The following is a 16,786-nucleotide window of genomic DNA, read 5'->3' on the forward strand; positions in this document are numbered from 1 at the left end:
AAAAAATATTATACATCATAAAAATATTAGATCTCAAAAGGAATAGCGAGAAACAGTCAAGTAATACAACTCCTAGAAACTAATAAACTTTACATATATGATGTATATTACAGATACCAACATTCTAATTTAATAAATATATACACATTATCAAGAGAAATCGTCACTTGCCACTTACGTACAAAGCTAGAAGAGAGTTGGGATTCTAGCATGTGGCCTACAGAAGGATTCTTAAATATTTGTACATAAAACGCATCACCAGCTGCGTTACTTTCTGTCGCTATTGTGAGGGGTGAAGTATAAGAAGTGATTTTTGTACAAATTTCTCAAAAGTGGTCTTTGCCACAGCAGCCACTGGGATGCCGCAGCCGGAGCGATCCATCGGATGCAGTGATATCGTGACCAAGTATGGGTTACGTCTCGACGCGTAACACGAGAGCCAAAACTAAGAAGAGCCAGTGGAGCACAAATGAGCATCCAGATTTAGCATTTCATAATCCCTATGACATATTCCACCATAAAGCCAAAATGGAGAAGCCGTGTGTGAGAAATGAAGTACACGATTACTGCTGCCATAGGGATTAGATGCTATGTAGCAGAGATTCATTGATCATCAGTGTGACCACTTTGATGAAAGCCAATGTTTTATCAGTTTGCTGGTCTGGAGCAGTCAGGTTTGTGTTAACACAATGCCAAGGAGGAAAGACATCAGCAACGATCTTAAAGAGGCAATTGTTGCTGCCCATCAATCTGGGAAGGGTTATAAGGCCGTTTCCAAACAGTTTAAAGTCCATCATTTTACAACGGGAAAGATTATTAAAAAGTGGAAAACATTCAAGAAAGTTGCCAATCTTCCCAGGAGGGGACGTCGCAGCAAATCCACCCCAACGTCAGACCGTGCAATGCTCAGAGAAACTGCAAAAAAGCCAAGAGTTACATCTCAGACTCTACAGGTCTCAGTTAGTAGATTTAAGCATGGTGGAGGGGGGTGATGATTTGGGCTTGTTAGCAGCCACAGGACCTGATTGAGTCGACCATGAACTCCTCTGTATAAAGTACAAAGTATTCTAAAGTCACATGTGAGGCCATCTGTACGGCAACTAAAGCTCGGCTGAAACCGGGTCATGTAACAGGACGATGATCCTGAGCACGCCGGCAAATATACAACGTAATGGTGAAAAACAAAAGAATCAGGTGTTGCAACGGCCCAGTCACACTCCAGACCTCAACCCGATTGAAATGCTGCGGCGGGACCTTAAGAGAACGGCATATAAACAAATGGCCGCAAACCTCAATGAACGGAAGCAACGCTGTGAAGCAGAGCGAGCCAGTATTCCTCCACAACGATGCCAGAGACGGATCATACGGAAAACGATTACTTCCAATTATTGCTGCTAAGGGTGTAGTACCCATTATTATGTCCAGATATGTATATACACACACATACACCGATCAGCCATAACATTATAACCACTGACAGGTGAATCAAAAGTGGTCCAAGGAAGGAAAATCAGTAAACCGGCGACAGGGTCATGGGCGGTCATTGATGCATGTGGGGGGGCAATGTTGGAAAAGGCAACAACACTATATCCAGAGTCAGTTCTGATCCAGTTATATCATGGTTCTGAAAAGCCTGTGGTAAGCAGAGAGGAATACAGTCTCTGCTGGGCGAGAGGTCTGATCCCCGCAGTAATGACTCCATGCGTCTGCAGCAGCTGCCAAGTACTTGGTTTTAAAAGCTTTACAATTCCACATCTGCAGTAAGTGGAATGAGAAATGATGGGTCACATGAACAAGCATATCCATCACAAAAGTAATTATTTCCAAGCAAATGCCAAGATTTGCCTCCCAGTAACCATGTTGTTGACGATGCGCTTTCGGCATCTACTTTCCCTACAAGGCTTTAATCTTCATAGCAGCTCAAAAACAAAAAGGCGCACTACAGCCAGCACCGTATTGCATATAATAGAGTACCCTCTCGGAAATAACACACAAAGAAGGGGTTAATCAGAAAGGTCGGCGATACATTTTATACCAGCCACCAGCCTGCTCCAGGGGGTCCAATGAGGCACCAAAAGGAGCTCCCAATGATTTCAAAGGGGCTGCTTTCCTGCTTCTACCGGTTTAACAAGGTAAGCAACTTTTATTTTCTTACAGGTAAAGAATGCGTAATAAAGTGCAACAGTAACAAAGTCTTTAAACAAGAAAAAAACAACAACCTTGTTCCAGAAAAAAAAAAAAAAAACATTGATGTGGTTTTCTGATTTGTCTCTCAAAAATCAGAAAAAGATCCTTCTTGAGCACTGTATTAGGCGCGTTCTCAGCAAGCGGGGCAGTAGTGTATTTGGTGAGTCTGATCGGGACTAAATCTACTGGAAGGTGGGAAGCTTTCCACAAAAATATATATTATTCACAATGCGTTCAGACATTTTTGGGTGATAATGTAACTCACACGGCCACTGGTGAACAAATATCTCTCGGGCTTCAGCGTGTAAACGTGTACAGCAAAAACGGTAAGCGTCCCGCCCATTAAACAAACATGACGTCACAGAGTAAATAAACAGGAAAAACAAATCCGCAGTCTGAAGGAGCTCGTGTCTCTTTTACCTTTTCCACATACATATTATGAGCATCGCTGGCGCAATCTGTTTACACACAAGTCTATCAGAAGCTGCTGAAGAATAGTCCTGTGGCCCCTGATCCAAAGGGCCCAGCACACGAATGCACGCTAACAGAGGACCTGTCGCTTGGAGCCTAAATCTGACACGTGCGCAAACAGTACATCTTACCACCCAAAGCGCTCCATTAAGAAAAGGTAGATTCTATGCATAGGGTAGATAAACACAATTAATATTTGCTAGCAATTTAAAACTTTAAAGGAGCGCTTCAGCCATCATTTGAACTTTATTGCACCACAGCTACGTGGTCCTGGTTACATTTTTTGTGGTGTGCCTCCACCCCAGCCTTTTTTCTGTGCCGGAGATCTATTTGGCCGAACCCACCTCTATGAACGGAATATACTTACTGCCAGGAAAGAGCTCCACTGATTTTAATATGAGAACTTTCCGGCCGCTGATTGGTTCCTCAAAGCAGCCAACCAGTGGCAAGAATCATCGCCCAAGGAAGGGAGGAGGTCAGTTGCAGATTCAACTCCAAGCAAGTACGCCGTCGGGGATAACAAACTGCCCCTTTAATGAACTGCTTTCCAGGAGGACTGCACACAAGTAACAGTACTATACGAAATAAGCCTTCCTTACAACGTTACGCAATAACCAAATGTTATATAGGGACAAAAGTCCAACAAAACAAGTTAAATATAGATACATTGTGTATAAAACACTGCGTGCCTCACAAGTCTGATCATCAATAATAAATGATGCAATCAGCTGTATGTACAACACATTCACAGATGAGAAGTGGCATTAGTTATCCCCATCTTCTCATACCCTAAACTGCTAGAAGTAATACCAAATCTGCAGTAATCAGAAGTAACCACAGCCCCCTAACTACTTCACCAAATAAAGGGACAGAGGGGCATCCCGGCCTAAGCTGAATACACCTGACTACAGGGCAACGAATCCCGGGGGGTGATGGCCCTTGTTCTGCATTAGCAGGGGCAGATTGTCCAGGTCTCACCTGTAACTGCTCCATTTACACTACGGGGTGCGTGCCGCTGGCATGACTGCTGTAGTGTTTACCTGTGGCAGGTGAGGGCCAGGATGGGCTATACAGTATGGAGGATGCAAAGCGCCAAGAAGTGGAGCCCCCGCTGCATGTAGGTTGTGGGGCACCACATCTATTGGCTGTCAAAATGCGCGCGGCGCTGTGGGATACACCGAGCTACCATCCAGCGAGGGATTATACAGCCGGCAAGCTTGTGCAGCCAGTCTTTACTCTCACTACAGCCCGTTTACCGACCCGTCATCCTTTAAATGGCCAAAACCTCCATGCTGCCTTAACATTTCCATACACGCCGCTCAGGTCTAAGAGCACATTATACGCTAACCATCACCACCTTACGAGCAAACCGGTGACCGGCCGCTTGCGTAAACAGCCATGAGCAGCAGCATATATGTCAACATATATATCTTTCCACGTAAAAGTCACTGATCAACGTCACCTATGTCTGACACTGAAATGTTTGCTGGATGCCCCCCTCCTCGCTCTACAGAGCGCTGCATACGTAAAGACCGAAAACAATACAATATATATCATATGACTTCTACTGGCTGCATGAAGTTATTAATCATTGCTCACTTCCCATTTCTCAGCGGTGTGGTAACGGGACGCTCCCGGCAGGCAGATTACTCAGCCGACAAGCTTCTGGTGCAATAAAAAAAACATATAGCCACCACAAAGCCCGAAAGCTCCGGCATCGATGGTACCTCATTTCTAGGCTGTCTGAATGACATACAAACATACATGTGTTTCCCATAGAGAAAATATTACTATATGCATGGCTTTGGGACATGAAAGTTTTATGGTTATCCCATGCATGTTTAAAATCCCTGCCACTTCTGCTGGGAGGCTGTTCTACTTATTTACCACCCTATCAGTAAAGTAAAGCTTCCAGTTCCTTACATTCACAAGTAAATAAGCAGATTGCAACAGCATTCATAGAATATTACAGCAAAAGCGACATGGTGCCTCCTACACACTTCCGTCTTTCTTTAAACCCTTTCCCTGCCAGAGTGCTGACCAACGTGCCCTTTCCCTATGGTATGGAAAGTGTTAAGGTCCACATGCATCAGCTCACGTGCATTACTGTGATGATCAACTTGTACAGATTCCTAAAACCATGAACTATATTCCCACTCGTGTGAAAGAAAGGGTTAATCCATACACCACTTCCGTTGGGTTATCGGTGCCGCAGTTACCTTATTGTGGCCGTCAGAAGACTTCCAGACCTCCGACAGACACAGTCTGCTCGTCAATGACCTGACAAAGCACTGGGAGCGCCGCTCACCTGGCCGCTTCCAAGAAGGTGAACCCGTCAGCGAAATGTGTAAACAGCACTACGTACCAGGAAATCACATCCTGTGTTTACTAAATGCCAGAGGCGATAAATCACATCTCATTAACATACTACCTGCAGCAAACCGAAGAATGCGTCCGTCTCCCAGCCTATCATTTATAGTCCATAGAAGAAAGGACGTTATTGCGCAAGCAGGACTCCATCAGCATTGCCATAAAGAATCCGCTCCGTGCGGTGTTTGAAAAGGTAACACCGCGCAGAACATAACATTCATTTTCATGACTGAAAACCAACGCCAGCCGCCACACCAGAAGCTCTCTCTTTAAATCAGAAAAACACAAACTCTGCTAGGGTGCAATAGGACACCTTTAAGTTACAGACTTCGCACACAACCGGTTTCGCCAGGAACATCTGACATCGCAGGCGTTTCCACCCAGATTACTGCAAAATATTTCCACAACCCCAGGAGCATAAATGCGAGACTTTACAGCAAGTGTGCGGCGCGGCCTCGGCTAATCCCCACACAGCTTCCCAACATACTGTATATACTATACACATTTACACACACAGATTAGCAGAACGCTTCTTTTATGCTTTGAATTACAAAACAGTGCTTTGCACACATCTCTAGCACCAAAAAGCAGTAAAAAAATATACATACATTATATATATATAAAAAGCAGGGTCACATTTGAATTAACCTGTTAAACACGGCTTTCTCTGGCGTAAGTCTCTTATCTCTCAATACCCCAGACACAGTCTAATCGGATCATCCTGGATCATTTTACCCCAAATCCTGGGCACACGATCTTCTGACAGCACATAAAACCCTTCAGCCCGTCTCGTCAGCTAATAGCCCGGATGTAGAGACTCAAAACCTTAATCAGTCCTCTGTCTCATCTTACATTCAGGATCGCTTTCTGTCTATTCCACGCATGTTTAAATTCCCTCGCTGTATTAGCCTCTACTTGTTTCTCTTTGGTAAACAAACAGAACCTCTACGTGGGTACCGGTGTCCTCCATTTCACCCCCTCCAATGTCATAACACCTACCCGCTAAAGCGCTTGCAGGCAGTTGGACCTTGTTACTTACTTCCACGGCCATCCTGGTTACAGAGCCCTGCCCTTGGAAATGAAAAAAGCCTTTGTATACCCCATGCTTGGCTTTAACTTACAGACTGCAAACCTCCAGCTACTTCCTCTGCTCTCGGCTGATCGGCAGCTGCCGCTTCCTCCTGCCGGGGGATTGGCCGGCGAGAGCGAGCGTCTCTAAGAGCCCTGCGCACATTAGTCTGCTGAAAGTCACGTGATGCCACGCACTGTTTAGCAATGCCCCGGGGAACATGCCAGATCTGATTCACGCCACGCTACGTTTGTAACTAATCTGGTGCTGCCATCTGATACAAAAGCCAACAAGTTAACCTCTTGTGTGCTACGCAGCTTTGTAACACGGCTCACCATGCTGTTCCCATTAACTGTGACAGTATCAGTAGAACAAAGAGAAAAGAAAACATGCGCACAATGTATAAAGAAACGCAAGAGTAGGTCATACATTCTTAAAGCGACGGGAGGAACATTTAAACATCTCATAAGTCATAAAGAGAGAGTCCTGGGAACTACAAATATGTATTACCAGGAAAGCGAAGAAGTTCTTTTACGTTCCAAACCAAGAAGAAGCTGCGGCTTTTAATTGATTTTGCTAATGATAGCTGCTGTTTTTAAGAGCCATGTAACGTCACAAAACCAGCGGTAAAGAGGCAACGCTACACAGAGGTCTCTCGTCTTCACCGCCAGCCTCTCATATATCATATAATCAAAATCTGGGAAGGTGCTGGTTTACAATAGGCTTCTGCCCCAGACACAAAACCACCACGACACAGCCTTCTACACAATAACTGGCCCATCAAGGGGGGGGGGCTGAATTAAATCAAAGGAGACTGTCTGGGGGATTCCAATACAGCAAAGCAGAATTCAAAACACGCTGGAACGGACTGAAAGTTATGCTTTACCTGGATTACAAATGGTTAAATATTTACTGGCAGATTATGACCTTAAACCACATTAATACATATAGGATTGACACACATATGGCGTACAACATACAAGCAGATTACCAAAAGGCAAGGGCTGAATTAACAGTGGAGCACTTGCCCCCTACGTACATACAGCGCGCAGCCCACATACAACGCTTCTTGTGCGTGTGTGTAGATATCTGTGTGTGTATATATATAATACATACATACATACATACATACATACACACGGGGTTGTGTTTACTGTACAGTTTGTTTCTGAAAGTCATATTGTTCTGTTAGACACTACTTATGTCTTATTTATCTATTGTATAGCATTGCAGAATATAATGGGAAAATAGATAATATGTCTGTGTTTATGCATACGTGTGTGTGTGTGTGTGTGTGTGTGTATGTGTGCGTGTTGCCTAGCATGATACTGTCTGGAGCTTTCCAGTTCCAGGCTGAATTGTGCTGTGACTGTCAAACTGATCAAAATGCGTGTGTTCGGACTCTAGCCGGGAAACTGGTTTTATCACAGGCGTATGCCGAAACTAGTGCTATTCAGCCCAGGGGGCCAGTCCAGCTTAATGGCTTACAATCAGCCAGCCCAAGACACATCTGCCAGACAACAGCCTCAATGTGCAAGATCCTTCTACTAGGAGAAAGCCCCTCTGAGACACAAGGTTTTGTTTCTGAATGAGAGGCCATAGTCTAAAACTAGCGGGTCTTAGGTTTAGATATAATGTAGGATGTTTGACTTTACTTATAGTGTGGTAGATAAATGGAGCAGCCTCCCAGCTGAAGTGGTAGAGGTGAATACAGTGAGGAAATGTGGTGGCATTATCATGAATCTAAAGCAAGACTGATTGAGGCATCTTTACATCAGGAGAAATGGGTAGATTAAATGGGCTGAATTGGCTAATTTTATGGAAAACAGTTTAAAAAAGCATTACTAAACTACTACAAAATCTAGGGGCTTGAACCAGAGCTCAACACACCCCTCTCAAAGTTTGCATGCCTCCGGCACACATACACAACGCCTACCATACATAAAAGTAAGACATTCCCCGCTCTACCTTCTGTATCCAATTACCTTACATGTATATGAAATACTTTAATAATAAATCCCAGGCTTTAGCTCCATTAACCCCCTCCCCCAACTAACACAAACTGAAAGAGAAAGGAAAAAATAACTAACTTTTAGGAGCTGAAGCGTTACCTACAAAAGGATGCGTCTGGCCTCATCCAGATACATCATGCACCACAATACAAAGGACCATAAAAATAATATCTGATAAAGGAGTCACATCAGTCTCCTAGCCAGCACTGAACACGCACACAGAGTGCTTATTAACCAACACACAATTTACAAAAAAATTATTTGCAGATCAGGATAATTCAATGGAAACAGATTGGCAAATTCTGAGCCTAAAGCGAAGCGAGCGGTTTAAATATGAAGGAAAGAGCGGGAGAGATGACGTTGTCTGTACCTGGAGCTGCAGAGTGTGCCGTAAGATTGTCTCTTCTAGGGCATGAATCCACTTCTCCCTTTCATCCGCATCACGAGCTGTCGGCAAAAATACAGAAAATAAACAGCGATTTGCGGAAATCAGAGTTTACCATACAATACGATATATTGGCCCGAATATAGGCCGCACTTTATTCCCCCGCTTTAGGTCTTTAAAGTGGGGGTGCGGCCTATATTCGGGGTTTAGCGCAGGGATGTGCGGTTTGTATCGTCCGACGCCCGGGACATGCGCGTTTTTTCCTTTTTCATTTAGCCCTGCTGCGGGAAAACAGCGGGGTTAGGATCCAGATCCCCCGCAGAGCTGCCAGTGGACGTCTGCGCGACGCGTGTAGACAACCTACGCTGCCAGAACTTCCGCCGGAGCTTCTATGGTGGAGCACCGGCGTCACATAACCTTCCGGTGCCCCACCATAGAAGCCCCGGCAGCAGAGCTTGTGTGCGCGCATCACACAGATGTCCACTGGCCGGCCCTGCTAGACACCAGGGAGACTGGGGGTGTATGAAGCAGAGTGGGATATCAGGGGGGCAGAGTGGCACTTCTAGGGGGCATAAAGCATATCTGGGGGCAGAGGGGAATATCTATAAGTAAGGTGCATTATGAATTAAGGGTGGGGACCTTAATATGGGTATTGGTTTTCTGTCTGTATATAACATGCTGACAAACTGTATAATGATACCAAAAATGTTAAAATACATGTATTCCTGTTCATTAGATAAAATACTGTTTTACCATTCCACTAATGTGTATTTTTTCTTTAAAATAGCACCAAACTTTAAGGGCGCGGCCTATAATCGAGCCAATACGGTAATCGTAAGGATAAGATAACCAAGTCCGCAAAGCCCTCGCTTTTCTTTTTTTTTTTAACAATAGTTCTCCAAATAGTTGACAAGGTTGTTTTTTGCAATACAATTATCACAATGTATTCTCTTCAACTGCTTTATGAAGGTCACCTATTCTTATTCTGTTACAATTATATATTTACTTGTAACACCCACAGGCACGCACAGAGAGAGCCGCAGGGCACCACCAGAAAATACGGTTCCCTGGGACTGAATTTCCAGGAGGGAAGTCAGGCAACTTCACTGGTAATGATGTCTCTTGCGGGATCGTAGCTTCCCAGTGGACACCCGACATCAGAACCAAGCGTTCTCTGGAAAAGCAATAAACCTGCAGCCCTCTGGAAAACGCCTCTCAGGTAAAAGGAACTCGACTGCCACTATCTGCATGCAATACGAAGTTATAGCCCAAACGCAACAGGTTACCAAATACAATACAACCGCTTCAGTTATATCAAAATACTACGATCGCTCGTACTCCTACTCTAATGCTTTAACACATTATTCTATATTTATAATGACCGAACGAAATCTGTAATCCCAATAACACAACCCTTACGCTCGCCTAGCACATCTCTCATTATGTTGGCTTTATACTTTGTGATCGGTGGCAATTCTTGTTCCGTATCCCTCGACCTACCTACCAGGATACCGCACATTACACCGTTATTCTGATTCTTTCATTGTCAAGAAATCCCAACATTTAATCTGGATATTCTTATTGCCCTACTTTGAGCTTTGTTGGTTTTGTTTACAACAATTTATTCCAGTCTCCAAAAAAGTTATGGATCGGACCACGAAAACCTAGATCCAAACCTGCTGTAATTAGTATGTGAATGGGGGGTCAATGGTACTATTAAGGTTCTGGTCACCAGTGCTAATGGAGAAGGGGCTGTTAATCATTTATCATAGGGGCTGTGGAATTTGGCCAGTGAGCAGGACTCTACCCTTAAACATGGATATTAAAATCTGATTTACAGCAACAGTAAATACAGGGGGGGGTTCTATTTAGGCCAAGTTGATAATATAACAGAGGCTATTGGGTTTTAACGCAGAGAAGTGATATGAGTTACTGGAGCACGGGGCAGCATAAGGCTGTTCTCAGCAAGACAAGGCCAAGTTTGAAGCTTCGATGTTGGAAGGAAAATGGCTAATGGACCAAATAGTGCTGATCTCTGCTAATTCAATGTTTATAGGATAGCTATACATAAACCTCCACGCGTCGATAACACCGCTTGCACCTTCTGGGCAGTGTTCTCTGGAAGACAATAAGAAACTAAAGCATTTCTGTGTTAAAAGTTCCATACTTTACATCAACGCAAATCTACCTGGGGCTGGAATTCACTCAGAAACAGAGCCGCGCCACAGCTAATTTTAATTAAATCTCTGTGCAAAGTGTAAACTCTTGGCGCTGTATGAATACAGGATAATAACAAAGTCTTTCATTTTGTGTCAGCACAAGCTTTTGGGGTTTATTCACTAAGTGCCGCTCCGTAACTTAAAGGCGCACAGGCTGACCGGAAACCATTGTGAGCCACCTTTCAGCTTGCATGTGGAGCTGCTCCCTGACGATCAGGTGGACTGACAGGGGACACGTCTGCCACTTCCCACAAACATCTCCATCGCTCTCTACTTAGTGGGCACTAAAATATCATCCGTCACTCCTACGCTGTGTAGCCATTCACTTGTGCCGAAAAGAACAGATCCATATTTCCATAATGAGGAGTCTATACCACTGTCTGTGTGTTTGCCATACCCTATGCAAATACAACAATATTAACGGTTTCTCACTATACAGACATGTCTAATTAACACACACACACATATACGGTATATATTCTAAAGCATTGAACTAATGCTTTAGTTCAAATTCATCACATAAAATTAGATTAATCTTTCCACAGTATCAAAAACATGCAGTCATTACACGTACCAATGTGTTAACAGACAAAACAAATAAAAGCAAATCCACATGTCCAAGTGGAACGTGGCTGGTTCTGTATGAGTATTTCAGCACAAGCCGCTATACCTTACCCTTTCTACGGTTGAGCCATAGCATGCAATGCCAAAACATAGCAGTGATAGGTGGCATTGGTTTGTGATGCTATCTAATGGGATGAAATGGTTAAAAATAGCAGGAAATGGAATCAAGGGGACGCAGATGAGAAAAAAGGAAAACTTGCAGTCCCGAAGTGAAAACTCCACCTTTATAAAAAGGCAATTGGGGGAGAAACTGCTATTTGTTGCTTTAAAGGGATACAAAGCTTCACCAAGCATTCTGTGCCGAGGCTCCCGGTCTTGAGACGGCACGTAGCTTGCTGCGATCAGCCGACATGCAGCGAACGCACACAATGCAGACTTTGCTTCAGTGAGTCAGCTTTTGAGATGGAAAATGCCCCGAATCTTCTGATCATACTCATGTCTATCGCACATCTATCCGCAGCACAGCAAACTATCCCAAATCAGCACAGATATTCACCGGGTTCTCTATACACTTAGCAAGCTTTGGTGGCATTCTGCCTCAGCGGTACAGACAGCGACAGAAAAGGAGAAGACGTGGTGTTCGCTCACCCTGGAAATGAAAGGTTTTCTGATCGACGGTTATAGTGAAGGTGCTGTCGTCCTCATCGTCGATACCAATCACAGCCCCCTGTGGAACAAAGAGCAGAATGCTGAGCAGGGCAGCAGTGACGACAGCAGCGCACACACTATATCTACAGCACTGCAGTGTAGCAATCAGGAGGGGGAAGCAGCTCGTAGGAACGGATCTGCATTTACCCAGCACACTTCCTCACATCTTCTAAACGGTGGAGTAAGAAGGGAAGAGCTCCTTCAGGCTGCACACAGAGTAAGCATGTGCTCTAGGCATGATCAGAAACAGAGCTAGCACGGGGCAGGGATTCTACAAAAACATACATAGAAAAAGCACATGCATAGAGGGGTCGGCTCCTAAATACATTTTGTTAATTCTGTGAACGATAATATGTAATCATTCACGAGCAGCCATGGTGGCAGAGGCTTCTTATTTTCTGTTCACGGCTATACTTAAAGACCTAAGAGGATTATGATTATTATTAAGTTGCATCAGGCATGAATGAAATGGAAAATACATTGAATGCCTTCTTTGTATCAAAAACTGAATTCCAATACACATACACACATATATATATATATATATATATATTTATTATTTTTTTTTTTTTTTTTTAACAGCAATAAAGAAGACAGTACAATAATAATAATCTGCATCCAAAAATGATTCTCTAACTTGTATTCCACTAAGTTTCCCTTTTGGTTAATGTGTGCTGGACAGAACTGAATGCATTGTGTTGTCTGGGGCATGTTTTGGGTCACATTATTGCTTTCTGGACTAGTCAACGCCACCCCTCTGCCAACTACCAAAAGGGGAGAACATAACGCTAAAATAATCTTACTGATCTACAGAGGTACAGATCCAGGCTTATTTGCAGGAAATATAATTTTTTTTTTTTTTTTTAAACAGGTAATAGAGACAAGGGCCGGTGTCACCACCGGAAAGGAGGTGGCATTGTTTAAAGCATTTCAATTGCTCTTGTGATTTGCGCTGAAGATCTACTTTTTTTTTTTAAATTACAATAAAACCAGGATTAATGATAGGTAATCAGGACCAATGTGAAACAGAACACGATGCGTCACATTAGAAAGGGAACGTATGCTTATGAATGGAGCATTTCCTCAGGCTTGTTTTTGTAGCTTTGCTGCCACCTACACATGGGGATGTGAACAAGCACCCCACGTAATCCTAATGCTCTGCAGGCACATGCAACCGGGTACATCATATAGTTTTAATTCAAACATGACACATCCAACAAGTGTTGTGAAGATTAACAGCAGCAAGGCATCTGTGTGATTATATATATATATTATAATATACACACACGTATATAGGGAAACTACTGATCTAATTGGGGGTTCAAAAATAGAGTGTGATTCATAACTCAGCCGTGTGTGTGAGATGCATACAATATATTGACAATATCAGGGACATCTGGCCATTACACCAACAGGGACTTTGATGGCAATGCTTTCTAAATCCAGACATTAATATGAAGTTGGTCCCCTCTTTGAAGCTATAGCAGCTTCCACTCTTCCGAGAAGGCTTTCCACAAGATTTCTGAGTGTTACTGTACGAATTTCTCGCACATTCATCCAGTAGAGTATTTGTGAGGCCAGGCACTCATGTTTGTAAATGCAGACCGCATGGCTAGGTGCTTGATTTTATACACCTGACCTGTCCCATTATTTGTGTTGATATAGTGTATAATATAGATATACACACACACACACACACACACACACACACTACCATTCAAAAGTTGAAATGTTTTTGATAGAAAAGCTAATTTTGTCCATTTAAATAAAATGCATTAGAAATACAGCGCAGACGGGGTTAATGTTATAAATGATTATCGTAGCTAGAAGCGGCTGATTTTTAATGAAATCTCTTCATAGGCGTACAGAGACCCTTTATCACTCCCATCACTTCCATGTTCCAACGACACGTTGTGTTCGCAGATCCAAGTTTAAGTTTAAAAGGTAGAAGGTCCCTTGTTTTCCCATGAAAACAGCTAAATGACCCCAAACTTTTAAATGGTAGTATGTATATAGCGTATTTGTTCGATTATAAGACAAGGTTTTTTAAGACCAAATGCTCTGAAAAATAACCATCATCTTATATTTCAGGTCGTCTTATAATCAGACCTCAAATAGAGGTCTGACTACAAGACTAAGACCCAGATTGCCCGCAGGGGACCCGGATCCTCCTCTCCAGCAGCTGGCGGAGGACTGCGCGATGCGCACAGACAACCTCCACTTCTGCCGGGGCTTCTATGACGGAGCGCCGGCGTCACATGACCTTCCGGTGCTCATTTATAGAAGCCCGGCAGAAGTTCCGGCAGCAGCAGCAGAGGTTGTCTGTGCGCATCACACAGACCTCCACCGGCTGCCCCCACTACACACCAAGGAATCTGAAGCACTAGGGAAGTCTGGGGAGGGTAAGAGTGGCATATGGGGGGGTATAAGGGCTTTCTGGAGGCAGAGCGGTATATAGGGGTCAAGAGGCATATCTGGGAGGCAGAGTGGCATTTAGGTGGTATAAGGGATATCTGGAGGCAAAGTTGCATATAGGGGTATAAGGCATATCTGGCGGTAAAGTGGCATATAAGGGGGTATAAGGCATTTCTGGGGGGCAGAGTGGCATATAAGGGGGTATAAGGCATAACTGGGGACAGGTAGACAAATAAAAAGGAAATAAAAACAAGAAATGCATTTTTCAATCATAGTTTTTATTAAATATGAAAAAATAGTTTACAAGTAAAACTTTTTTCTTATAGGGTAGTCTTATATTCAGGCTTTTTTCTTTTTTTCCCCTCAATTAATATTCAAATTGGGGGGGGTCTTATAATCGAGCAAATACAGTAACATTTGTAAAATTGCTAAGAAATACTAGATCCCCTTCATATGGACAGAATAATACAATGAGGTAAAATAGCCATACAAATCTAGACTCTGTGGATTTAGCACATACCGCATATAGCTTTCTATCTCAGTTATTTCAATCTGTACATATTACATCATGTTACTTGGGGGGGGGGGCTAAGAGAATAACAGAAGGCAAACTTACCCTAAGCCTCACACAGCCTCTCCTTGAGCCTCTCATCATTTTGTCCTTTGACTGAAAAGAAAAGAAAAAATAGTTACAGGTTGCATTTGTTAATTACCCAGTCTTTAATTTAAATTCCATTGTCATATTCTATTAGTCTGTATCCTTTTTTAAAGAGGTTATAAGGATACATAATCACCCTTTGACGTGCTCCTTTTCCTCTGGAGGCTGCCGCTAAACTGACCTTAGTTAATAATATCCATAAAACGGCATCACTTAAAGAGGCTCTTTTGGCAGAAATGATTAATTTAAAAATAAACCAATATTAAATTAGGCCAGCTGAACCTAGGGTAGGGACTCACCATCGCACCAGCTGGGATTTAGCAGGTACAGTGATATTGATGCAATCTGCTGATTTAGTTGCTCTCCTAGGATTACGACTGCAGCTGCTACCAGATGTACCTTAAACTACAATAGCAAATCCCTCACTTTTTCATTAATAACTCCCAGATGAGGATACTCTAATTAATTATAATTCTCATTCACAAATACAAATCTGCTCGCAACAATAACGCGAAGCGTAGGATTCAAGCCTTTGCACAGTTTTCAGTGTGTCTGATGAAATGTCATTCGATTCAGCAACAGCCTGTACAGAATTACATCATGTAACGCAAACCACGGCCTTCTGTTTGTGTGTTACAGCAGGGCCGTGGAATTGCAATTTCCCCGCTGCTGCTGGATTTAAAGAGGTAATATTTCCAGAAAACAAAGCCGCGGGGAGTTACGGGCACACCGATCACACATCGTGATCCTTCGTCTGAATCAATGCAATTATCTTGTAAGCCTGAACGTGATTGATGTAGTCTTTTTTCCACCTTATTATAGAAGTAAAAATGTAAATAATTTAACATAAAAAAAATACAATTGGCTGATGTAATTCACTGTATCTGAGAGATAAGGACCGGCTTAATCATATTTCTTGATTGGGTTGGGCCCCTGAACTGGATGAGCAAACGCAAACCTCAAAGTTGGGACCGAATTGAACCTCAAATCAAATTAAACCATGAACTGAATTAAAAATAGCAGAAAAACAATGACATCACAAGAAAATGTAAAGGTCATTAAAATGGAGACATATGCGTTCTTTAGCGTACACCCCGAAGGACCACTTTACAAACATTGCACTAAGATCACTTAGAATTCATCAATGCCGTCACAGCACCCCCTATCTGCAGAATAGGAAACCTTAAATCGGGGCATACAAGGGGAACCTCTACTTAAAATTCTAAGCTTGACAAGGACCTACTCTCCAGATGATGTTTCTGTAATGAAAACTTAAGGTCCAAATAAATGCAGTCACTTTTCTGCCCTTTTATATCCATAGATATGTTTTTCCTTGGATGTTTTTAAGGACCGCATGTTTGCACCCCCAGATGTTGTTCTAAAACATCCATGAAACTCTGCAGATTTTTAGGCTACCTGAGCACCACGTGAGATGCAGTCTCGGAAACCCCCGCCTATTTCGCTTTAAAACGTCTTGAGGCGTGGAATCCTGATTGTCGAGTCACTCTAGGAAACGCCAGGGGGAAATGTGCAATCAGCATTATTATTATTAGTTTAAGGACACCGCTGCAGATTTGTACATACGCATGAACCGCGGATATTTTTCTTTCCTGTCAGCAACTTATTTTCTTATTGCTTTTAGAAACTGCCAAAGAGTTATTTTCATGTAGAGCAGGCATTAAGCTTAACCTAAAAATCTTAATTTATGCAGTTTTGCACACTATTTAA

The 16,786-nt window shown here is 43.0% G+C and overlaps 1 protein-coding gene across 8 annotated transcripts in view; it reads right to left on the reverse strand.

The window, feature by feature from the left end:
* OSBPL9 (oxysterol binding protein like 9) overlaps positions 1–16,786 on the reverse strand; it is a 34,892-nt gene that overhangs the window by 16,742 nt on the left and 1,364 nt on the right. For 3 of the 8 annotated variants that reach the window (XM_053469819.1, XM_053469820.1, XM_053469818.1), the window contains exons 2-4: positions 15,017–15,067; positions 11,926–12,004; positions 8,480–8,556 (exon numbers count right to left, since the gene is read on the reverse strand). In XM_053469819.1, coding sequence (XP_053325794.1) covers positions 8,480–8,556; positions 11,926–12,004; positions 15,017–15,067 — 207 coding nt within the window. Of the gene's footprint in view, positions 1–3,025; positions 3,215–4,877; positions 4,970–5,089; positions 5,258–6,067; positions 6,224–8,479; positions 8,557–11,925; positions 12,005–15,016; positions 15,068–16,786 lie in introns of those variants that run through there. The other 5 variants (XM_053469823.1, XM_053469822.1, XM_053469821.1 and 2 more) reach the window with 5 other exon arrangements.

This window comes from Spea bombifrons, chromosome 6 (assembly GCF_027358695.1).
Source record: "Spea bombifrons isolate aSpeBom1 chromosome 6, aSpeBom1.2.pri, whole genome shotgun sequence".
NCBI classification, from domain to species: Eukaryota; Metazoa; Chordata; class Amphibia; order Anura; family Pelobatidae; genus Spea; species Spea bombifrons.